This window comes from Myotis myotis, unplaced genomic scaffold (genome assembly GCF_014108235.1).
Source record: "Myotis myotis isolate mMyoMyo1 unplaced genomic scaffold, mMyoMyo1.p scaffold_m19_p_30, whole genome shotgun sequence".
NCBI classification, from domain to species: domain Eukaryota; kingdom Metazoa; phylum Chordata; class Mammalia; order Chiroptera; family Vespertilionidae; genus Myotis; species Myotis myotis.
The window spans coordinates 2,487,116-2,511,900 of record NW_023416336.1 but is presented as its reverse complement, the minus strand read 5'-3'; the positions used below and the strand labels follow the sequence as shown (position 1 = coordinate 2,511,900).

General features: G+C 55.7%; 1 protein-coding gene across 1 annotated transcript in view; it reads right to left on the bottom strand.

The window, feature by feature from the left end:
* Positions 1 to 24,785, bottom strand: part of FAM178B (family with sequence similarity 178 member B) — a 102,173-nt gene that overhangs the window by 40,805 nt on the left and 36,583 nt on the right. The window contains exon 8 of the mRNA XM_036302313.1: positions 13,022 to 13,136. Coding sequence (XP_036158206.1) covers positions 13,022 to 13,136 — 115 coding nt within the window. The remainder of the gene's footprint in view (positions 1 to 13,021; positions 13,137 to 24,785) is intronic.

Below are 24,785 nucleotides of genomic sequence, written 5' to 3'. Positions count from 1 at the left end.
TCCCAAGCTCACTCGCACGGTCAGCAGGCCTGGCTCCTCGCGGCTCCCCAGGCTCCTCCACAGGCAGCCTGCTTCCTGAAGGCCCTCGAGTGACTGGAGAGGAGAATGCCTGGGACAGAGGCTGCAGCCTTTCACACCTGGCCGTGGCAGTGACACCCAGCCTGCGGACACCAGGCCAGCCTGACGGCTCCACTCCTGCCAGGCCTCCAGCTGCAGGTTCCCAGGACTTGGGAAACAGAAAGCCGTGCACCATTGCCCCCACAGCCGTCCTCAAAGGTGTGTCCTCTGTCCATCCAGGCGTGGAGACACGCGCTCCGAAAGCACGGAGCTGCAGCCTCCAAAGTCAGTAAGGTAGGTGACAATCAGAGCAAGAGCCCAGCACGGACCTGTCCCCCGGGGGAGGGAGCAGGCCTGGTGGAGCACAGATGCAGTCAGAGGCCAGGATCACAGCAAAACCAGTTCAGGACTAGTCGCACTCAGGGCTGCAGGATGCCCCCAGGAGAGCAGGGCCACCACCCTCTGCACGAGCTTCTTCGCAGGACGCCCCTGCCCAGTGATTCTCTCTGGGGCCAAGTGCGTATTGTTGATGTCAGGTAAGCGAGGCCAGTGTATGACACTGTGTCTCATCCACGTTCCCACTCGTGTGGACCAGCCTGCAGGCCTGCTAACAGCGGCTCTTGCTGACAAAGACGCTGATGGCAGTGCTACCGACCACAGGCCCTGCTCCCAGCACGCTCAGGGAGGCTTCTGCTCCTCCTTACGGGGCACTGGCGCTGCATCTCAGGCAGGAAGGAGACCCAGTCTAGGCACTAGGGAAGTCGGTGCCCACAACCGCGCTGGGGCGAGGGCAAGGCCTGGGTCCGCCTTTGATTAGGGGCAGGCAGGGGTGAGGCCTGCATTTACACCTGGACAAGAGGGCTGTCGGTCCAAGGGGAGCTACAGCTGGAGCAGCCTGAACTCACAGGTGGGCAAGCACAGTGGTTTCAGATTTCCCAAAGGGAGCATTAGAGTGGGCTTGATGCCTCCGTGGAGAGCAGTGGCCTCCCAGACAGCCTGGTGCCAGGGAGGTGGAGTGCAGGACCTGGGATCTGGTGACACCAAGGGAGGCGAGGCTGTGACAGACCCATGCCTCCTGGGAGGGAAGGCCAGCCTCCCAGTGAGAGGGACAGTCTCTCAGTGAGAAGGACAGTCTCCCCCAGTTAGAAGGACAGTCTCCCCCAGTGAGAGGGACAGTCTCCCAGTGAGAGGGACAGTCTCTCCCAGTGAGAGGGACAGTCTCTCAGTGAGAGGGACAGTCTCCCCCAGTGAGAGGGACAGTCTCCCCCAGTGAGAGGGACAGTCTCCCCCAGTGAGAGGGACAGTCTCCCAGTGAGAGGGACAGTCTCCCCAGTGAGAGGGACAGTGTCCCCCAGTGAGAAGGACAGTCTCCCCCAGTGAGAAGGACAGTCTCCCCCAGTGAGAGGGACAGTCTCCCAGTGAGAGGGACAGTCTCTCAGTGAGAGGGACAGTCTCCCAGTGAGAGGAACAGTCTCCCCCAGTGAGAGGGACAGTGTCCCCCAGTGAGAAGGACAGTCTCCCCCAGTGAGAGGGACAGTCTCCCAGTGAGAGGGACAGTCTCTCAGTGAGAGGGACAGTCTCTGAGTGAGAGGAACAGTCTCCCCCAGTGAGAGGGACAGTGTCACCCAGTGAGAAGGACAGTCTCCCCCAGTGAGAGGGACAGTCTCCCAGTGAGAGGGACAGTCTCCCCCAGTGAGAGGGACAGTCTCTCAGTGAGAGGGACAGTCTCCCCAGTGAGAGGGACAGTCTCCCCCAGTGAGAGGGACAGTCGCCCCAGTGAGAGGGACAGTCGCCCCCAGTGAGAGGGACAGTCTCTCAGTGAGAAGGACAGTCTCCCCCAGTGAGAGGGACAGTCTCCCCCAGTGAGAGGGACAGTCTCCCCCAGTGAGAAGGACAGTCTCCCCCAGTGAGAGGGACAGTCTCTCAGTGAGAGGGACAGTCTCCCCCAGTGAGAAGGACAGTCTCCCCCAGTGAGAAGGACAGTCTCCCCCAGTGAGAGGGACAGTCTCTCAGTGAGAAGGACAGTCTCCCAGTGAGAGGGACAGTCTCTCAGTGAGAGGGACAGTCTCCCCCAGTGAGAAGGACAGTCTCCCCCAGTGAGAGGGACAGTCTCCCCCAGTGAGAGGGACAGTCTCCCAGTGAGAGGCCAGCCTCCCAGTGAGAGGGACAGTCTCTGAGTGAGAGGAGCAGTCTCCCCCAGTGAGAGGGACAGTCTCCCAGTGAGAGGGACAGTCTCCAAAGTGAGAGGGACAGTCTCCCAGTGAGAGGGACAGTCTCCCCAGTGAGAGGGACTCCCCCAGTGAGAGGGACAGTCTCCCAGTGAGAGGGACAGTCTCTCAGTGAGAGGACAGTCTCCCAGTGAGAGGGACAGTCTCTCAGTGAGAGGGACAGTCTCCCCCAGTGAGAGGGACAGTCTCCCAGTGAGAGGGACAGTCTCCCAGTGAGAGGGACAGTCTCCCAGTGAGAGGGACAGTCTCCCCAGTGAGAGGGACATCTCCAGTGAGAGGGACAAGTCTCCCAGTGAGAGGGACAGTCTCCCAGTGAGAGGGACTCTCCCCCAGTGAGAGGGACAGTCTCTCCAGTGGGAGGGACAGTCTCCCCCAGTGAGAGGGACAGTCTCCCCCAGTGAGAGGGACAGTCTCCCAGTGAGAGGGACAGTCTCCCCCAGTGAGAGGGACAGTCTCCCCCAGTGAGAGGGACGTCTCCCAGTGAGAGGCCAGCCTCCCAGTGAGAGGGACAGTCCTCTGAGTGAGAGGGACAGTCTCCCCCAGTGATAGGGACAGTCTCCGAGTGAGAGGGACAGTCTCCCCCAGTGAGAGGGACAGTCTCCCAGTGAGAGGGACAGTCTCTCAGTGAGAGGGACAGTCTCCCCAGTGAGAGGGACAGTCCTCCTCCAGTGAGAGGGACAGTCTCCCCTAGTGAGAGGGACAGTCTCTCAGTGAGAGGGACAGACTCCCAGAGAGAGGGACAGTCCTCCCCCAGTGAGAGGGACAGTCTCCCAGTGAGAGGGACAGTCTCTCAGTGAGAGGGACAGTCTCCCAGTGAGTCCAGGGGACAGTCTCCCCAGTGAGAGGGACAGTCTCCCAGTGTGAGGGACAGTCTCCCCCAGTGAGAGGGACAGTCTCCCCGTGAGAGGGACAGTCTCTCAGTGAGAGGGACAGTCTCTCCAGTGAGAGGGAGCAGTCTCCCCAGTGAGAGGGACAGTCTCCAGTGAGAGGACAGTCTCCCAGTGAGAGGGACAGTCTCCAGTGAGAGGGACAGTCTCCCCCAGTGAGAGGGACAGTCTCCCAGTGAGAGGGACAGTCCTCCCAGTGAGAGGACAGTCTCTCAGTGAGAGGGACAGTCTCCCAGTGAGAGGGACAGTCTCCCCAGTGAGAGGGACAGTCTCTCCAGTGAGAGGGACAGTCTCCCCAGTGAGAGGGACAGTCTCCCAGTGAGAGGGACAGTCTCCCCCAGTGAGAGGGACAGTCTCCCCCAGTGAGAGGGACAGTCTCTCAGTGAGAGGGACAGTCTCCCCCAGTGAGAGGGACAGTCTCCCAGTGAGAGGGACAGTCCCCCCAGTGAGAGGACAGTCTCCCCCAGTGAGAGGGACAGTCTCCCAGTGAGAGGACAGTCCTCCAGTGCAGGGACAGTCACTCAGTGAGAGGACAGTCTCTCAGTGAGAGGGACAGTCTCCCAGTGAGAGGCCAGTCTCCCAGTGAGAGGGACAGTCTCCCAGTGAGAGGACAGTCTCTCAGTGAGAGGGACAGTCTCCCCAGTGAGAGGGACAGTCTCCCAGTGAGAGGGACAGTCTCCCCAGTGAGAGGGACAGTCTCCCAGTGAGAGGGACAGTCTCCCCAGTGAGAGGGACAGTCTCCCAGTGAGAGGGACAGTCTCTCAGTGAGAGGGAAAGTCTCCCCAGTGAGAGGGACAGTCTCCCAGTGAGAGGGACAGTCTCTCCCAGTGAGAGGGACAGTCTCTCAGTGTGAGGGACAGTCTCCCCCAGTGAGAGGGACAGTCTCCCAGTGAGAGGGACAGTCTCCCCCAGTGAGAGGGACAGTCTCTCAGTGAGAGGGACAGTTCTCCCCAGTGAGAGGGACAGTCTCCCCAGTGAGAGGGACAGTCTCCCAGTGAGAGGGACAGTCTCCCCCAGTGAGAGGGACCGTCTCTCAGTGAGAGGGACAGTCTCCCCCAGTGAGAGGGACAGTCTCCCAGTGAGAGGGACAGTCTCCTCAGTGAGAGGGACAGTCTCCCCCAGTGAGAGGGACAGTCTCCCCGTGAGAGGGACAGTCTCCCCCAGTGAGAGGGACAGTCTCCCAGTGAGAGGGACAGTCTCCCAGTGAGAGGGACGTCTCCCCAGTGAGAGGGACAGTCCCCAGTGAGAGGGACAGTCTCCCAGTGAGAGGGACAGTCTCCTCAGTGAGAGGGACAGTCTCCCCAGTGAGAGGGACAGTCTCTCAGTGAGAGGGACAGTCTCCTCAGTGAGAGGGACAGTCTCCCCAGTGTGAGAGGGACAGTCTCCCCCAGTGAGAGGGACAGTCTCCCCCAGTGAGAGGGACAGTCTCCAGTGAGAGGGACAGTCTCCCCAGTGAGAGGGACAGTCTCCCAGTGAGAGGGACAGTCTCCCCAGTGAGAGGGACAGTCTCTCAGTGAGAGGGACAGTCTCCCCAGTGAGAGGGACGTCTCCCAGTGAGAGGGACAGTCTCCAGTGAGAGGGACAGTCTCCCAGTGAGAGGGACAGTCTCCCCAGTGAGAGGGACAGTCTCCCCCAGTGAGAGGGACAGTCTCCCAGTGAGAGGACAGTCTCCCAGTGAGAGGGACAGTCTCTCAGTGAGAGGGACAGTCTCCCCCAGTGAGAGGGACAGTGTCCCCCAGTGAGAGGGACAGTCTCCCCAGTGAGAGGGACAGTCTCCCAGTGAGAGGGACAGTCTCCCAGTGAGAGGGACAGTCTCCCAGTGAGAGGGACAGTCTCCCCAGTGAGAGGGACAGTCTCCCCCAGTGAGAGGGACAGTCTCCCCAGTGAGAGGGACAGTCTCCAGTGAGAGGGACAGTCTCTCCAGTGAGAGGGACAGTCTCCCAGTGAGAGGGACAGTCTCCCCAGTGAGAGGGACAGTCTCCCCAGTGAGAGGGACAGTCTCCCCAGTGAGAGGGACAGTCTCCCAGTGAGAGGGACAGTCTCCAGTGAGAGGGACAGTCTCCCCAGTGAGAGGGACAGTCTCCCCAGTGAGAGGGACATTTCCCCAGTGAGAGGGACAGTCTCCCCAGTGAGAGGGACAGTCTCCAGTGAGAGGCCAGCCTCCCAGTGAGAGGGACAGTCTCCCAGTGAGAGGGACAGTCTCCCCAGTGAGAGGACAGTCTCCCCAGTGAGAGGGACAGTCTCCCAGTGAGAGGGACAGTCTCCCCCAGTGAGAGGGACAGTCTCCCAGTGAGAGGCCAGCCTCCCAGTGAGAGGGACAGTCTCTGAGTGAGAGGAGCAGTCTCCCCCAGTGAGAGGGACAGTCTCCCAGTGAGAGGGACAGTCTCCCCCAGTGATAGGGACAGTCTCCCCCAGTGAGAGGGACAGTCTCCCCCAGTGAGTGGGACAGTGTCCCCCAGTGAGAAGGACAGTCTCCCAGTGAGAGGCCAGCCTCCCAGTGAGAGGGACAGTCTCTGAGTGAGAGGAGCAGTCTCCCCCAGTGAGAGGGACAGTCTCCCCAGTGAGAGGGACAGTCTCTCAGTGAGAGGGACAGTCTCCCAGTGAGAGGGACAGTCTCCCCCAGTGAGAGGGACAGTCTCCCCCAGTGAGAGGGACAGTCTCCCCAGTGAGAGGGACAGTCTCCCAGTGAGAGGGACAGTCTCCCCCAGTGAGAGGGACAGTCTCCCCCAGTGAGAGGGACAGTCTCCCCAGTGAGAGGGACAGTCTCCCCCAGTGAGAGGGACAGTCTCCCCCAGTGAGAAGGACAGTCTCCCCCAGTGAGAGGGACAGTCTCCCAGTGAGAGGGACAGTCTCCCCCAGTGAGAGGGACAGTCTCCCCCTGTGAGAGGGACAGTCTCCCCCAGTGAGAGGGACAGTGTCCCCCAGTGAGAAGGACAGTCTCCCAGTGAGAGGCCAGCCTCCCAGTGAGAGGGACAGTCTCACAGTGAGAGGGACAGTCTCCCCCAGTGAGAGGGACAGTCTCCCAGTGAGAGGGACAGTCTCCCCCAGTGAGAGGGACAGTCTCCCCCAGTGAGAGGGACAGTCTCCCCAGTGAGAGGGACAGTCTCCCCCAGTGAGAAGGACAGTCTCCCCCAGTGAGAGGGACAGTCTCCCCCAGTGAGAGAGACAGTCTCCCCCAGTGAGAGGGACAGTCTCCCAGAGAGAGGCCAGCCTCCCAGTGAGAGGGACAGTCTCTGAGTGAGAGGGACAGTCTCCCCCAGTGAGAGGGACAGTCTCCCAGTGAGAGGGACAGTCTCCCCCAGTGAGAGGGACAGTCTCTCAGTGAGAGGGACAGTCTCCCCCAGTGAGAGGGACAGTCTCCCAGTGAGAGGGACAGTCTCCCCCAGTGAGAAGGACAGTCTCCCAGTGAGAGGGACAGTCTCGCAGTGAGAGGGACAGTCTCCCCCAGTGAGAGGGACAGTCTCCCCCAGTGAGAGGGACAGTCTCCCCCAGTGAGAGGGACAGTCTCCCCCAGTGAGAGGGACAGTCTCTGAGTGAGAGGGACAGTCTCCCCCAGTGAGAGGGACAGTCTCCCAGTGAGAGGGACAGTCTCCCCCAGTGAGAGGGACAGTCTCCCAGTGAGAGGGACAGTCTCCCAGTGAGAGGGATAGTCTCCCCCAGTGAGAGGGACAGTCTCCCCCAGTGAGAGGGACAGTCTCCCAGTGAGAGGGACAGTCTCCCAGTGAGAGGGACAGTCTCTGAGTGAGAGGGACAGTCTCCCCCAGTGAGAGGGACAGTCTCCCCCTGTGAGAGGGACAGTCTCCCCCAGTGAGAGGGACAGTCTCCCAGTGAGAGGGACAGTCTCCCCCAGTGAGAGGGACAGTCTCTGAGTGAGAGGGACAGTCTCCCCCAGTGAGAGGGACAGTCTCTGAGTGAGAGGGACAGTCTCCCCCAGTGAGAGGGATAGTCTCCCAGTGAGAGGCCAGCCTCCCAGTGAGAGGGACAGTCTCCCAGTGAGAGGGACTGTCTCCCCCAGTGAGAGGGACAGTCTCCCATTGAGAGGGACAGTCTCTCAGTGAGAGGGACAGTCTCCCCCAGTGAGAGGGACAGTCTCCCCCAGTGAGAGAGACAGTCTCCCCCAGTGAGAGGGACAGTCTCCCAGTGAGAGGCCAGCCTCCCAGTGAGAGGGACAGTCTCTGAGTGAGAGGGACAGTCTCCCCCAGTGAGAGGGACAGTCTCCCAGTGAGAGGGACAGTCTCCCCCAGTGAGAGGGACAGTCTCTGAGTGAGAGGGACAGTCTCCCCCAGTGAGAGGTACAGTCTCCCAGTGAGAGGGACAGTCTCCCCCAGTGAGAAGGACAGTCTCCCAGTGAGAGGGACAGTCTCGCAGTGAGAGGGACAGTCTCCCCCAGTGAGAGGGACAGTCTCCCCCAGTGAGAGGGACAGTCTCCCCCAGTGAGAGGGACAGTCTCTGAGTGAGAGGGACAGTCTCCCCCAGTGAGAGGGACAGTCTCCCAGTGAGAGGGACAGTCTCCCCCAGTGAGAGGGACTGTCTCCCAGTGAGAGGGACAGTCTCCCAGTGAGAGGGATAGTCTCCCCCAGTGAGAGGGACAGTCTCCCCCAGTGAGAGGGACAGTCTCCCAGTGATAGGGACAGTCTCCCAGTGAGAGGGACAGTCTCTGAGTGAGAGGGACAGTCTCCCCCAGTGAGAGGGACAGTCTCCCAGTGAGAGGGACAGTCTCCCAGTGAGAGGGACAGTCTCCCCCAGTGAGAGGGACAGTCTCCCAGTGAGAGCGACAGTCTCCCCCAGTGAGAGGGACAGTCTCTGAGTGAGAGGGACAGTCTCCCCCAGTGAGAGGGACAGTCTCTCAGTGAGAGGGACAGTCTCCCCCAGTGAGAGGGACAGTCTCCCAGTGAGAGGGACAGTCTCCCCCAGTGAGAGGGACAGCCTCCCCCAGTGAGAGGGACAGTCTCCCCCAGTGAGAGGGACAGTCTCCCAGTGAGAGGGACAGTCTCCCCCAGTGAGAGGGACAGTCTCCCCCAGTGAGAGGGACAGTCTCCCAGTGAGAGGCCAGCCTCCCAGTGAGAGGGACAGTCTCCCCCAGTGAGAGGGACAGTCTCTCAGTGAGAGGGACAGTCTCCAGTGAGAGGGACAGTCTCCCCCAGTGAGAGGGACAGTCTCCCCCAGTGAGAGGGACAGTCTCCCCCAGTGAGAAGGACAGTCTCCCCCAGTGAGAGGGACAGTCTCTGAGTGAGAGGGACAGTCTCCCCCAGTGAGAGGGACAGTCTCCCAGTGAGAGGGACAGTCTCCCCCAGTGAGAAGGACAGTCTCCCAGTGAGAGGGACAGTCTCTCAGTGAGAGGGACAGTCTCCCCCAGTGAGAGGGACAGTCTCCCCCAGTGAGAGGGACTGTCTCCCAGTGAGAGGCCAGCCTCCCAGTGAGAGGGACAGTCTCTGAGTGAGAGGGACAGTCTCCCCCAGTGAGAGGGACAGTCTCCCAGTGAGAGGGACAGTCTCCCCCAGTGAGAGGGACAGTCTCCCAGTGAGAGGGACAGTCTCTCAGTGAGAGGGACAGTCTCCCCCAGTGAGAGGGACAGTCTCCCAGTGAGAGGGACAGTCTCCCCCAGTGAGAGGGACAGTCTCCCAGTGAGAGGGACAGTCTCCCCCAGTGAGAGGGACAGTCTCCCAGTGAGAGGGACAGTCTCCCCCAGTGAGAGGGACAGTCTCCCAGTGAGAGGGACAGTCTCCCAGTGAGAGGGACAGTCTCCCCCAGTTAGAAGGACAGTCTCCCCAGTGAGAGGGACAGTCTCCCCCAGTGAGAGGGACAGTCTCCCCCAGTGAGAGGGAGTCTCTGAGTGAGAGGGACAGTCTCCCCCAGTGAGAGGGACAGTCTCCCCGTGAGAGGGACAGTCTCCCCCATGAGAGGCCAGCCTCCTGGAAGCGCTCCACACTCGGCCTCCCTGTGCGCCTCTCCTGGGGAGCAGCAGGCTGTAGAACGGGTTCCTCCCCTCCCTTTGAGGAGCCACTCGACTGAAATGTGGTGTCTGTGACTGCTATGCTGGGAGGCAGCATCAGCTGGTCCCGGACCTCCACGCGGCTTCCGCAGGCGGCCACGGAGCACAGGGATTGATGGCCTAGCCCTAGCCCTTCCCCTCCTGCACTCAGCAGGTTAAGAGGGAGCCACGTGAGTCCATGAGCGAAGCAGCCTCATCTGTGCTGCTTGTCCCTCAGTGGCGAGGTCAGGGCTCACCACCCCACTAGCAGCACCAGGAGCTGGAGTCTGGGTCACCGTGACCCACTGAGTAATCTTTCTTTTTCTGGGAAGAATTAGAAATGTATCAGGTCTTCTGGAAAACCAGCCCCGTTTTGTTTCTCCCAAGGGTTGAAAAAATAAGTTACTATCTGTATGGCAGCACTGCAACCTCAGCGGGAGGAGGGTAAGAAGTGTGGGCACCGACCCCCACAACCCAGAGCTGCTCTGAGGGGAAGAGGGCCCCTGACCAGCGGGGTGCCCTTTCAGTGGACTGTCATTTGCTCACTGTTCCTTTCCGAGGGCCACGTGGGGGGCCTCCAGCCCCGGGCACGGCCGCGGGCCTGCTGGCCGAGAGGCAGGCCTGTATCCAAGCAGGGCTCTCAGCTTTGTCATCGGAAGCGGCCCTGGAGGACCAGCCGTGGTCCCTGTGGCCCTGCCCTCTCTTCCCAGGTGAGACTCCGGAACCCGTGGCATAGCCTCTCGGAGGAAGCAGAGCTCTCGTTCAGCACCCACACTGGTCCCTCCTCCCCCGCTCCCCCACTCTAACACCCTCCTGGTCTCTCCGCGTGTCGCTGGCAGAGGGGCGACTCTTTGCAACGGGCGGACAGCAGACCGTCGCACGTGTCCACTGCAGAAGGGCCGTGTCTTTCTGAAAGGACATCTCGAGGCTCTCTGGGAGATGGTGACGGTTTAAGGATATCTGAGATTAAGAACAGATGGTGGGAAACCTGAATTTCTCATAGCAGCGGGAAAGGCAGCCAAGCCGTGGGCCGCGTAGACGCTCAGCCCTGTGTCCAGCCTTGGCCATCACGAGGCCCTGTGGGTGCCCCGCAGGAGACCCAGTGCATCTGCTCTGCCCGAGATGGGCATCCCGGACGCCGACAGAGGAGAGATGTCCCTGGTGTGGACCCAGCTGGCACAGGGCGGGCCTGCTCTGAGTCTGGTCAGGAACAAGATGAGGAGGGTGGTGGGAGGAGGCAGCCGGCCCTGCTGTGCTCTTGTGACCCGTGTATCCACGAAGGATGCCATACCCTTGCTGGAGGAGATGCTGGACCTGCTTCCTGAACCCCCCAGACATGTCATCTTCCTACCCATGACCCCCAGCGCTTCCCCAAGCACAGCAGCCAGCCAGCCCCACAAGCAACACCGGGCATCTTCGCCACCGCCCCCCACGCGGGTCACAGGAGGCGTCCAGGACCTGTCTGCTCCTCGGCAGGAGGTTGTGTCCAGGCAGATACACCTCCTCAGGTCTCATCTGGCAGGCAGTTCTACTGGCTCTTACAGCTCTGTGATAGGGAGTCCCCCGTGGCCACTGCCTGCTCCTTGGGGCCAGCTCTAAATGCTCTTGGGAAACGGCGTCAACCGCAAGCCCAGGGTGTGGGCCCAGGGAAAGAGGCTGGGCTATCACCGTGGCTCTGATGGTGCCTGGGCCTGGTCTGAGGACCACTTGGCTCTGCCTGTCTCCTGCACAGGCTGACTGCACCTGGTAAGGCCGAAGTCTGCGTGCTGGGTTTGTTCACAGGTATCTGAGGGGACACATTTAAAGGGCCACAGTTCCAGGCCCACCCGCCCGCCTCCCATGGCCTCCAAGCACAGTGGTTTATCCTGAAGCATCTGCGGCAGGAAGCCATGGAAGGGAGGGGGAGGGCAGTGGCTCTGCGAGCGTAGAGAGATGAGTGCTTATGTCTCCAGCCAGGCTCTCTGAGCCCCACAGCATCCCTACTTCCGATGCGTATTTGTTTCCTGAGTGTCATTCCCTCCTGACCCACCCTAGTGGGTGGTGTGATGGCAGCTCTGGGCTGGGAAGAGGCTGATCCCTCTGGCTCAAGCTCAGGGGAGTGGGGGTGGATCTGCAGGCAGGCACACGCGGGGCAGTCACGGCAAGCCAGTGTGGTTTGGTTGGCAGATGATTACTAGTCGTCGTTGTGGAAGAAATTCTTTAGAGAGCATGGGCCTTCTCCGCAGACGGACATTGGTCCCAGCACCTTCTGGGACCAGGGAGTCTGCAGGAGGGGGCTCCCATGTAACCGCCCACTCAGGGTTCTAAATACTCTGTTGTATCTCAAACCAACTTCTGAAAGAATTATCCAGAAAGAGGTTAGATGGGCCATAACCTGTAGAATAAGCTCATAGCGTGTACAGCTTTCACAGCCCAGGTCTCCTCACTGTCCATCCAACTGATGGGTATTGTATGGCTTTGTTCCTAGAGGGCAGGGACCATGCTCATGCAAATTAGCATTACCCAGCCCAGTGCACAAAGGGCACACCCGCACACAAATTGAGCATCGTGGATGTCACCAAGCAACAGTGCCCTGCTGGCCACGAGGGTGGGAGCCACGCGGAGGCCTGCAGATGGACTGAAGAGACTGGGGCATGTCTTGGGAGAGGCGGGGCAGCAAGGGCTCTGCATCAGGAAGGAGCAGAAGAGATGCCAACCAAAGCAGCAAGACGCATGGGCCTGGCTCTTTCTGTGCCGCCAGGTCTGGGAGCCTGGCAGTTCATGCATTAGGTTCTCGGGTACTCGTGTGGGGTTGTCGTGTAATTCCCTCAGACTCGGCTTCCCCGAGCTTAGGAACTTTTAAAAAAATGTATTTTTATTGATTTCAGACAGGAGAGGAGAGGGAGAGAGAAACATCAATGATGAGAGAGAATCATCGATTGGCTGCCTCCTGCACATGCCACACTGGGGATCAAGCCCACAACCTGGGCATGTGTCCTGACCGGGAATCAAACTGTGACCTCCTGGTTCATTGGCTGATGCTCAACCACTGATGCTCAACTTTTTATATAAAAAGTCAGAAGAAATCTTTCTTTTTCTAGCTTATAAATGCTCACTGAGCTGAGGATTGTGGCGAGCCGGCATGGCCATGGCATACTCAGCCCCACATTGGGCGCCACTTATGCCGCACCAGCACAGCCAAGGGTGAACCTGAGTGTGGGTGGTGAAGGATTTAGAAAAGACAGACAAGAAAATAAAAGCTGGGTCTCAGAGGGACGCTATCCTCTCTGATGGAGAGCTAGCGACAGCGCCTGCAAGCCAAATCTTTATTTTATTGCCAGATTCCACGAGGCAAAGTAAAGGCGTGGTCAAGATGTTTACAACATTCTCATGGGTTTCGATCCTACTCAATTACATGCACCTGAACTCTATCAAGCCCACATCACTCAGGCACATGGGGCCACGTGTTCAGACCATAGGTTCAAGCTTACAACTATAGCTGTTGGTTATAATTGTGCTGGGAGGGCTCTGCCCTCCAGGCTGGGACTTGCACGTGGCAATGAGAGGACTGTGCCTTCTCATTAGTCCGAGGCTTGAACCTGTCCAAACACTGTAGCCGCTCTCCACAGAGGATCATTCTACAAATAATGAAATTGATGGCTTTGTGCAATGAATGGCTAGTTGTGTTACATTTATAGAACAGTATATACTTTAAATTAATATTTCCCAGCATGAATATATTTTTAGAAGAACCCTTCTTTGTAGGGGTACTACTTTGTTTTGTTTCTTAATGTTAGTACTGAGGAAAAACCTGGTCCTACTCAACGGATACATTTTGATGGGTCTGAACTGAGTCCCGTACCTGGTGAGGGAGGACGTGGGAAAGGGGCTGCACTCACCTCCTGCCATGCGGAGAGGGTCCCTGCGGGCACAGAGCAGGGATGCGGGTGCCCAGGCTGCAGACCACCTCCATGACCTCTTGCGTTGAGGGGCACCACATGCGCACATCCCCATCTGTCAGGCCAGAGGGAGGCAAGGGTTAGAGCAGGCGGAGGAAGACAGGGCACACACCTCCCGCGGGGGTGGGGGTGGGGGTGGGGATGGGGGGGGCTGTGGAGACCAGCCTGGCCGGAGGGGACCAGCTTCTGCATCATGCGGCACAGGCACCCCCTGCAGAAATACGGACCCGTGGTTCTCAGACACTCATTGGGGCTCTGGGAACCTGGACCTTCATTCTCTGACCTTCAAGCCATGGACCACCTGACCATCTCTGGCAGGCAGTCCGCAGGGCACTAAGCTGCTCAGAGTGGAGCCAGACGGCGAGCCCTCAAAATGGCAGAAAACGCCCATCTCAGCACCCGGCTCTGCCACACAGGGCCCTGGCCCTGGCCACCGGGTTTCCCAGGCCCCCATCCCTGCCGGTGTCTTCTCAGCAAGCACAGGCTGTGAGCACCATCTTCTCTTGACCAGTTTACAAAACACGAGTGATAATCTGGCCCCATCCACAAAGGGGAAACCTTACATACTCAGTGTTAGACTCCCAGGGCAAGGACGATGGGCCAGATACAGAGGGTCACCAGGCAGAAAGCCCCAATGCCTAGCAAAGGGCAAACTGGAAAAGAAGACCCTCGCCCCAGGGTAACCTGTCCTCCCCTAGCATATCATTCACTGGTTGTGCGTTCTGGACCCAGATCTTTCAGATTGCTGGTCAGACGGTTTGGACCCCTGACCTTTTCCTCCCTAAAGATAACATCTAGGCCTCAGTTGTATTTTATTTTTTAAATATATTTTTATTGATTTCAGAGAGGAGGGAGAGGGAGAGATAGAAATAACAATGAGAATCATTGATCGGCTGCCTCCTGCTGGGGACAGAGCCTGCAACCCGGGCATGTGCCCTTGACCGGAATTGAACCTGGGACCTTCAGTCCTTAGGCCGACGCTCTATCCACTGAGCCAACCGGCCAGGGCTCAGTTGTATTTTAGCTCCAAGCCTAGGAAAGCAGCAAGGCACTCAGGACACTGAGCCCCTCAGGGCTGAGCCAGAGGCAAGCCCTGCCCCAGAGGCCTCAAAACCGCAGAAAACACCCGTCTCAGCGCTGTGGCTGCCTCAGGACCAGCTGCAGTGACTAATGACCCCGGCCCTGACACTGACCCATCCATCAGTGGAGACCACGACCCTGAAAGAACACAGCTGGAAAGCTGATGGATATTCTTTTTTTTTTTTTTTAATTAAATCTTTATTGTTCAGATTATTACATTTGTTCCTCTTTTTTTTTCCCCCCATAACTCCCCTCCTCCCAGTTCCCGCCCCACCCTCCGCCCTCACTCCCCACCCACTGTCCTCATCCATAGGTGCACGATTTTTGTCCAGTCTCTTCCCGAATCTCCCACACCCCTTTCCCCCGCAGGAATAGTCAGTCCATTCCCTTTCTATGTCCCTGATTCTATTATAATCAACAGTTCATTCTGTTCATCAGATTATTTATTCACTTGATTCTTAGATTCACTTGTTGATAGATGCATATTTGTTGTTCATAATTTGTATCTTTACCTTTTTCTTCCTCTTCCTCTTCTTAAAGGATACCTTTCAGCATTTCATATAATCCTGGTTTGGTGGTGATGAACTCCTTTAGCTTTTCCTTATCTGTGAAGCTCTTTATCTGACCTTCAATTCTGAATGATAGCTTTGCTGGATAAAGTAATCTTGGTTGTAGGTTCTTGGTATTCATCACTTTGAATATTTCTTGCCACTCCCTTCTGGCCTGCAAAGTTTCTGTTGAGAAATCAGCTGACAGTCGTATGGGTATTCCCTTGTAGGTAACTGAGTTTCTTTCTCTTGCTGTTTTTAAGATTCTCTCTTTGTCTTTTGCTCTTGGCATTTTAATGATGATGTGTCTTGGTGTGGTCCTCTTTGGATTCCTTTTGTTTGGGGTTCTCCGCGCTTCTTGGACCTGTAAGTCCATTTCTTTCACCAGGTGGGGGAAGTTTTCTGTCATTATTTCTTCAAATAGGTTTTCAATATCTTGCTCTCTCTCATCTTCTGGCACCCCTATAATTCTGATGTTGGTACGCTTGAAGCTGTCCCAGAGGTTCCTTACACTATCCTCGCATTTTTGGATTCTTTTTTCATTTTGCTTTTCTGGTTGGGTGTTTTTTGCTTCCTCGCATTTCAAATCATTGACTTGATTCTTGCGCTCCTCTGGTCTGCTGTCGGGAGTCTGTATAATATTCGTTATTTCAGTCCATGTATGCTTAATTTCTAGTTGGTTCCCCAATATAAGATCGAGGGTCTTATTAGTTTTCTTGTAGATCTCATTAAGTTGATCGGCGGCTTCTAAACAGTTCTTGAGAGACCTTAAAAGTGTGGTTCTGAACTCTATATCTTCCATTGACAATTTTGTCCTGTTTCTTTGTCTCCGCATTTTGTTATGCTTCCTTGGTGCACCCCCTAGTGGTCTTTGTTCGCAGTCTTATAGTTAAATCTTGATCGTTGTAGCTAATTCCAGGGAGGGTTTGACCTCCAGGCCAAGTGGCTATGAGAATCAGCTGTGTCAGCAGTGAGAGAACTTCTGTCCTCTAGGGAGGTGCTAATCTAGCCTTTGCCTGAGGCTATCCGGCAAATGCCTGTGTGCAGGGCTTGGGCGGGGCGGGTCGCACAGGATCAACAGGGTGGGCCGGAGAGAGCAGTTATGGCGGCTCTCAGTCCTGTCCCCAGGGGCTCTGCCTCTCTGAGTCCCAGCACCCGCTGCAAAGCTCAGAGAGAAAGCTGCACTCGCTCTGACCGAAGCCAGACAGTCCCGCTTCTCCCGTTTGAGTCTGGGTCGCTAAAGACTCGCCCGGATCTGGAGCTCAGAGTCTGCGACTCCCTCCCGATTGAAAACGCCAACCGCGCCCTCCGCCGCCAGCCCACTCGCGCACTCCGCACCTCAGAATTTGACTTCAGCACTGCGCCTCCTCTGAGTGTCCGTATGCGTTTCTCTTTCCTCCTAGTTGTAGGACTTCCACTCAGCCAGCGGTCCTGTGGTTCTGGGTGATGTCCCTTCCGTTTTTTGGTTTCACTTTTGAAGTAGTTGTTCAAAGCAGCAAACTCCGGCGTTAACCTATGCCGCCATCTTGGTTCTCCCTGATGGATATTCTATGAGACACTCCGAAAGACCTCCCTGAGACAAATACACTCAGGACAAAGGACCCAGCATGCGCTCTCCCTCCAAGGAGCACGCCCGTGCCCTTCCCCCACAGGCACGAGTCCCCCAGCCTCTAAGGGGCCCCACGAGACTCACAACCAGGGGAGCAATGGGCAGTGGCAGCTCGTCCCAGGCTTACCGCCTAACCTGTCTCCAAGGCCCCCTTTTCTCTGTGCAGCCCTTCCCTTTGGATAGTCCACCCCCCATCTCCTTCCCTTAAATAAATTCAATTTTCTTTCATCACCGTCTGAGACGGCTATTTTTCCTTACTCTAGCCTTTCACTCAGGGCTTTTGCTTTTGTCAGACTATTTAAGGACATTTTCAGAAACAGGAGAACAGAAAAATAAAAACAAGGCCAAGCATGTTTCCTAAAGATGAAATGCTACAACGTCCTCTCTGCACATGACATGCCCCCATGCCCATCAAGACGCAGTGGAGGAAGAGGAAGGAAGGAAGGAAGGAAGGAAAGAAGGAAGGGAGGGAGGGAGGGAGGGAGGAAGGAAGGAAGGAAGGAAGGAAGGAAGGAAGGAAGGCCATCCTAAACCAATCTGACGAAGTAGTGCACGGCTAAGAGGACAACTGACACCAAGTCACAAAATAAGCCGGCAGTGTCAGAACACAAATGCAGAATTTGACAATGAATGAGGTGTCGGATCAGGAACCTGGAAGAGGGCCCTAGCCAATTTGGCTCAGTGGGTAGAGCGTGGTCCTGCGGGCCAAAGGGTCCTGGGTTTGATTCCAGTCAAGGACACATACCTTGGTTGTAAGCTCCTCGGTCAGGGCTCGTGCAGGAGGCAACCAATCGGTGTGTTTCTCTCAATCAATATTTCTCTCTGTCTTTCCCTCTCTCTTCCACTCTCCCTAAAAATCAATGGAGAAATATCCTCGGGTGAGGATTAACCCCCCCCCCCCCAAAAAAAAAAAAGAAAAGAAAAGAAAGAAAGGAAGAACCTGGAGGCGGGGCTGGGGCACTAGCAGGTATGCCCCAACCTTGCCGTCAGAGGGTGGATGCGCTCTCCTGAGGGCCACCTCCCTGCGCCCATGTGCAGGAACTGTGCTGGTGCTAAGGCTATAAAGGGGACCCTGTGAGAACTTGACCTCAGGGAGCCCACAGTCTAGGAGGGAGAGGAGCCAGGTGGACATATGAATACAGGAGCATGTTCACGCAGAAAACAAAGCAGGTGAAAAGTATGGCGCCTTCTCAGAGGAGCGGAATCAACTGTCCAGAGAAAGGAGGGCAAGGAACAGCACAGGCAACAAGAAAGGAAGCACACCACTTGCAAAGCCACAGAAATGACAAAGACAGAGGAGCATGTCCAGAGACCAAGGCAAGTCACCAAGTGGCCTAAACTCATTGTGGAGCCGGCTACAGAGCCAGCAGCCAGCGGAGGGGCAGGCAGGGGGTCTGAGCCCCATCCAAGGACGTGGCTTCGGCCGCATCGGGTGTCTCTCTCTTCGGAAATGTATATGGGTCCAGGCTCACCCAACAAGTAATTAGACTCCCAGAGGAGGAAAAACTTTCCTTGTTTGTTTTTTTCCCTCTCAGGCAGCTTAACAAGAGAGCGTAATGATAGCCCTTGTCCGCTTCACAACCAGCTGGGAAGAATGAAGTCTGCAAAACACAATGCGACTCCGCTGGAGAGAGAGCTGTTTACCAGGCCCTTGGGGACGTGCTCGTACGTGCACGCATGTGTGGGCGGCGATGAACTTTCCAGGGAGAGGAAGGCGCGTATGGAAAGAGAATCAAGCTAGGGCGAGGCCCTGGGAGGCCCAGCTGGGCCAGAACATCCTGCCAGGGTGTCAGACCCAAAGGGTGCTGTGTGGGGCCTACACCCTTCCCACTGAGGCCCGCACAGGTGCTCTGGTGTTGGAGTCGGGGAGACACCAGCCTCAAGCCTGGAGCCTGGCATTGTCCAGTAGTGACCCAGGCACAGGTGCCAGAAGCAGTTTCAGAGAACGGGTGCTGGGCTGCCTGGGGATAAATGTCATCACAGCCCCGGAAGTTGGCTAAGTGACAACAGGCACCAGAGAGCCCATAATTAACGCTGTCTGTAAGTAGGCCATGCGCTCAGCTTTTCCTGAGCGTGTCCCGGGTGAGGGTTTTTTGGAGAGCTGGCACAGAAGAAAACCCAGGCATGGAGCTACCAGCTCCATCTCCCTCAGTCTCCACGCCCACGGCAGTCATCCGAGGCGATCCCCGGGCCGGCCGTGCCTTCCTCCAGCGCCAACAGCTCGCCCAGCTGCCTCTGTTTAGAGGTTGAGGGTCTGGCGGCGTCCCTGTTGGTGGCTCTCCTGGGATGGAACGGATGCGTCGAAGACAGGCAGGGCAAGAAAAGCATCAGGCCTAAACCAGTGACTTTTCCATCTGTGCCTCATAGCAGTGGCTTCACATAACCCCACTTTGTCCAGGCCCTGTGTGCGTGGGACTGGGAACCACACAGCCCAGGACCCGGAGGAGGGCTCCACCGCCTCAGCCTTCATGGGGGCTGCTCCCAAACACCATCACTGCTAATCATCAGACCGAGCCCCAATCCAGAGTGTGGGCTTAAAACCCATCCTGCCTGCCCTCCCAACTCTAATTCCTTAGCTTCCCTCAGCACTTTCCTAGTCAAATTTAAACTCATTTCAACGTCACTGACTCAGCCTTTGTCATTTAAAGTCTTATTCACTCAACAAACAGTAAGTGAACACTGAATGCTGGGGTCCAGCAATGTAGGAGAGACAGACACATGTGCGTGTGCGTGTGCGTGTGCGTGTCCTGGTCTCTTGGAACTGATGAGTGGGTAGGGAAATAGTGCATGTGACAAGTCGACAAATAAATATATAAGTGATGGCAGGTAGGCGGCTGGCCTGGGAGAAAGGTGGCCAGGGTGACGGCGATGTCACAGACAGAAAAAAGAGCCACAGGGACCTGAGGCCAGAGTGCAGCTCCTCCCAGCAGAGCCCGGGTGCTGGGGGTGCGAGGCCCAGGGTGGGGGCCTGCTGCCCTGCAGGCTGGGACAAGGACGCAGGGCAAAGGAGCAGGCTAGTCATGTGGGGAGGGAGTGATGTTACCAAAGGGATCCATTATGCCTATCAAGTCCATATTTTAAAAATGCACTCATTTCATGGCACAACTACAGGGTGAGGCCCCATGCGGGGGGGGGGGGGGGGTCTCCCATCAGCAGCCTTAATGGGGTGCTGGTTCCTAAAGGAAGCAGGGTGCCCACCCATCGTTGGGGAGAGCCGTGTTTTCCCAACACTCACGGTGCCTCTCTCAGCAGAAAGCTGGCGCCTAGCAGGATCTTGACAAGCCATGATCCACTCTGTTCTCGGCCTCTCACCCCCACTGGCTCCTTCTCCAGACCTGCTCTACCCACCTTCTTCCAGAACCTTCTTTTTGCTTGACGCTGTGCAACCGCCCATGGGCCTCTTCACTCTCCTTTTCTCCCCACTCCCTGAGACCAGGCCCCCCTTTGGTGCCACCACAGCCTCTCTGCCTGCCTTGTGTAGCCCAGCCTGCACGCAGCCCCGTCTACAGCCCTCCACCCACCCACCACACACAGCCTCTGTCAGCCCTGGCCTGTTTATTCGTGGGGCCGAGGGTGTGCACAGGGTAGGTGATGCCGTCCTCACGCCACCTCTCTTCTGCCTCTGTAACTCACACTACCGCCTGGTGTCACCTAACACAGTGGAGCACTCCAGGCCCTGCTGTGTGGGACAGACCTGCATTGTGCCAAACCACTGAACCACTCGTATCAGCTAGAATTAGGTTCAGGTGCAAATAACAGAGACCACAGACAAAACAAAGAACCTGCCTGGTTTTAAATAAGCTAGATTTTAATTCTCTTTGATAAAAAGGAAGCCTGGAGGCAAGTGGGCTGCAGGGACCTGACTGACCTGTAGGGCTCTGGGTGCCCACCTCCTGCTGTGCCATTCTCAGCATGTGCCTCTCCTTCTCCGGGCCGCCTCGGGTCCAAGATGGCTGCGAGAGGCCCGGCTATCACGTCCCAGGCCCAGGCAGCCACTTCCTCACTTTGCCACCTCAGTGTGCATGCTTGGGTTGTTGTTAAGGATGCAGGGCCCCTCAGGGTGACCTGGGAAGGCGGTGGCAGATCACCATCCCAAGTTTAGAAAGCAAGAGTTTGAGAGGAATGTAGACACAAGCAAAGGGCTCCCCAGTGAGTCCCTGAATGCCTGGGCCACCATGTTCTCTCTCATTTTGATTTCTGAACCTGAGACATTGGAATATTCCAGATCTCTGGAATAAAAGGAGTCAGAAGACACCGAACACAGGCAAGGACTTGGTGCAACAGGCATTTCATTCATTGCCGGGGGGAATGCCAAACGGTACAGCCACTTTCGAACACAGTCTGGCAGTTTCTTACAAAACCAACCACATGAACCAACAATTGTGCTCCTTGGTATTTTCCCCGAATGAGAAAACGCCTGCCCACACAAAAAGCCGCACATGAATGTTTATAGCAACTTTATTCGCAACTGTCAAAACTTGGGAGCAACCAAGATGTCCTCAGTAGGTGATGGATGAACAGTGGTTCCCACAGACAGTGGAGCGTTCGTGGCCGATGAAACAAAGAAACAAGCTATCAGGCCATTAACAGACACGGGAAGCCTCTGGCACATATTATTAGTGAAAAAGCCTCTGAAAGGCTAAGAGTATGAGTCCAACTGCATGACACCTGGAAAAGGCAACCACAGAGACAGGACAGAGCAGTGGTTGCAGGGGCCGGGGCGCAGGAGGAGGAGTGGCAGGTGGGGCACGGGGTTCTGAGAGCAGTGAAACTGTTCTGTGTGAGACGCCAATGGCGAGAGATGTCATCACATTTATTAAAACCCACAGAACATACAACACAAAGAGTGAACTCTAAGCTAAAGAACGAGCTTCAGTTAGTAACCTTTTATGTATGTCTCATCAGTCCTAATAGAGATACCACACTAATGCGAGATGTGACTAACAGGAGAAACTGTGTGTGTGTGAGAGAGAGAGGGGGGGGGGGGAGGAGTGGGGGAGAGGGAGAGAAAATGGGAACTCTCTGTACTTTCCCACTCATTTTTCTGAAACACTAAAACTGCTCTGAAATTTAACAATAACAACAACAAAGAATTTTTTTAAAAAGAAAAGAAACAGAATCTGCACACCCAGCACCGGGCAACGGCCCGGCCTCTCAGGTGGGCGCGTGTGGGGACCGCGTGTGCTCTGCTCTGGACAAGGACACAGCGGGAGCACGCGGTGGGTCCCGGACTATCTGCACATTTGGAGTCACTTTGGGTGCAGCTTCAGAAATGGCTCCATCTGTGTCCCACCAGTGACTGCCGTTAAGTAGTCTGGGGTGTGGCTGGGGCTTTGGAATTTTTGAAAATTCCCAAGTGGTTCTGATGCACAGCCAAGCTGGGAATGCTGAGCTAAGGAAAGCGCGGCCCCCCGGGCTCCCTCCCGCCCTCCTGTCCTGCTCCTGCTCCTGCAGTGGAAACGGGTGGGTGGGATGAGGTGGGGGAATGAAGGGAAGGTAGTGGCCCAGGGGTTCTCAGCCCCTGCTGTTTTCTGGAATCGCCCAGGAGGTCTCAGAATGCCCAGGCCAGGTTGCCCTCCAGAGCCACCTCACGGGCAGGGCTCAGGCCTCCTCCCTTGTGAGGCTCAGCAACAGCCAAACGCTGCAGGGGCTGAGGCCAGACAGCATGTCCGGGGCTTGCCTGCACAGACAGCTCCATAGCCCACTGACCGATGGGGCTCAGAGGAGCTGATGGGAAAGGATGCTGAGGTCCACTGTGGGCAATGCACCTGCTGCCTGAGACTCATCCTCTCCTTCCACGGACACTACCTGATCCTCCTGTGTACCCGGCTCACGTAGCTGCACTAACTCCAAAGAAGGTTAAACAAAAACAAGCAAAGAGTGGCCCCTGTGCTCAGGAGCTCACAGCCTGGGAAAGAACATGAATCAAAGAATTCACCATGAACTGTGAGCAGAGCCACAAAGGGAGGAAAAGGAGTGTGAGAGTAGAGAGAAGGGGGACAAGACATGGGGTACAGGGCAGAGTGCCACAGAAGTGAGCCAGAGGAGGAGATGGCTTTGAGAAGGCAAATGCGGGCAGCTGTGGGGAGGAGCAGGTGTGCAGCCAGGCAGGGGACTGGCACGTGCAAAGGCCCTGTGGCAGGAAGGAAGATGGGAGGAAAAGAAGGCCTGCAAGGCTGGAGCACTAAGACCAAGAGAGAATATGAAAAAGTGAGCCGAAACCGGTTTGGTTCAGTGGATAGAGCGTCGGCCTGCAGACTGAAAGGTCCCAGGTTCGATTCCGGTCAAGGGCATGTACCTGGGTTGCGGGCATATCCCCAGTAGGAGATGTGCAGGAGGCAGCTGATCGATGTTTCTCTCTCATCGATGTTTCTAACTCTCTCTCTCTCTCCCTTCCTCTCTGTAAAGGATCAATAAAATATATAAAAAAAAAAAAAAGAAAAAGTGAGCCGGACCAGGGTTGGGTCAGGCACGCAGGAGACTATGTACTTTCCCATTCATTTTTCTGAAAAAAAGCGTCACCCAAAAAGTGTGCAGCTCGGGCTTCCCAGCCCTGATTATCTGCAAAATGGGAAAATAGTTCCATCTACTGTTGGACTATCCTGGCGACTAAATGAGATAGGCAAAACCCTGGGCTTAGTGCCTGCCACAGCTCTCTAGAAACGTTAGCTATTATTTTTAATGAAACAACCTTTATTATCACAACTGACAAAGTTACATTTAAAAAATGAGGATTAATTATGAAGTCGAATTACTGTTATCTTTGCTTTGCAACTGGAGACTTTAAAGGGATCGAGCCAAGCAAAGGACGGCTGCAGGAGAGCTGCGGGATGGGTGGTCCCCCGTACTTTCCTGCCCGTTTGGATCTATACAACCTGCTCGCAGTACCAGTGTGGGGTTAACAGTGCAGCTGGCAGACCTGGGTCCCAGCCACCTCTCTGGGCCCAGGGAAGTTAGTGAGTGAAGGGGACCCACACGTGTCCGCTGTTACTGCTACTGCCACTGCCACGGGAGATGTGGCTCACTAACAAAGCGTGGGGCTGGGGGAGCTATGTCCGCTGGGAGCTCCAGGAGGCCCTGGATGGACTGCGTCCTGCCACACAGCACCCGCGGAGGCTGTCCTGCCCGTGAGAGGCGAACCAAGCGAGGTGTGGAGCTCCTAACGAGACAGCAAAGGGCAGAAAGTGTCCACCAGATGTGTAGACAAAAGGATTTTTGATGCTTAAAAGCCCTCTGAGAAAACAAAAAGAAAAACCCAACCCAACTATCTGGGACAGAAATGGCAAAAGCAGACCTATAGACATTAAGAAAAGGGACAGACAGTACCTAGAGTTCCTTTGGTTTATTTAGTGACATCTCATTCATAAAAAAACACGTTTGTTCTGAAAACAGCTGTCATGTTTTGAGTGTCCACTGTGCACCAGGTGCTTCCCATCTGTCATTGCTGCCGACACCGGGACAGTCTCGAGGGCTCGGAGCTGGCCACCTGGTGACTACACCCAGTCTGACTGCTGAGCACCACCTTGTCCGACGCTGCCCTGTATGCCACGGGGTTCCCCAAGGGGGTGACTACTGTCTCTACTCCACTCACCCCATCCTATGCTCTATCACCATTCATGCATCCCGTGTCCCCAAGATCCGTCTCTGCTCGAAATTTCCAATGAGTCAGCCTAAGTTCCAAAGAATGCTGGTGCTGGTCTCCAAACTTTCTGATGTGCAGGTCCACCATTAAAAATCTCAATTTATATCTCCAACAATTACACATTTGTAAATTACGTAAATGTACCATGATGCTTACATATGTCCATTATATAACTTGGAAAACTTGAAAAAGATTAGTTACTATGAGCTAAGTTTCCACCTCAAGAAACTTGGGGGGCGGGGGGGAGAGCAAATCAAACTCTAAACAAGCAGAAGGAAGGAAATAATAAAGGTAAGAGCAGAAGTCAGAAAACAGAAACACTGTAAGGGAAATTAATGAAGCCCAAAGCTGGTTCTTTCAGAAGATCGACAAAGTTGATAAACCTGTAATGTGAGTTATCAGAAAGAGAAATTCCCAAATCGGAATGAGAAAATGACCACCATCACTGGCCCAACAGATGTTAAAAGGATAATAAGGGAATATTATGAAAAATCTATACCAACAAACTCGACAACTTAGACGCGAGGAACACAAACTAGATGTAGGTAACATAAACAGCCACATAGCCATTATAAAAATCAGATTTGTGGTTAAAAATCTTCCCACAAAGGAAACTTAAAGCCCAGATGGCCTCACTGGCTATTTTTACTAAACATTTAAGGAAGAAATAATACCAGTTCTGCACAAACTTTTCCAGAAAATTGAAAAAGGGAATACTTCTCAACACATTCTATGAAGTCTGCATTCCCTGATGCTAACACCAGAAGGAGAAAACTACAGACTAATATCCTCATGAACATAATGGAAGGGATCTTAACAAAAATT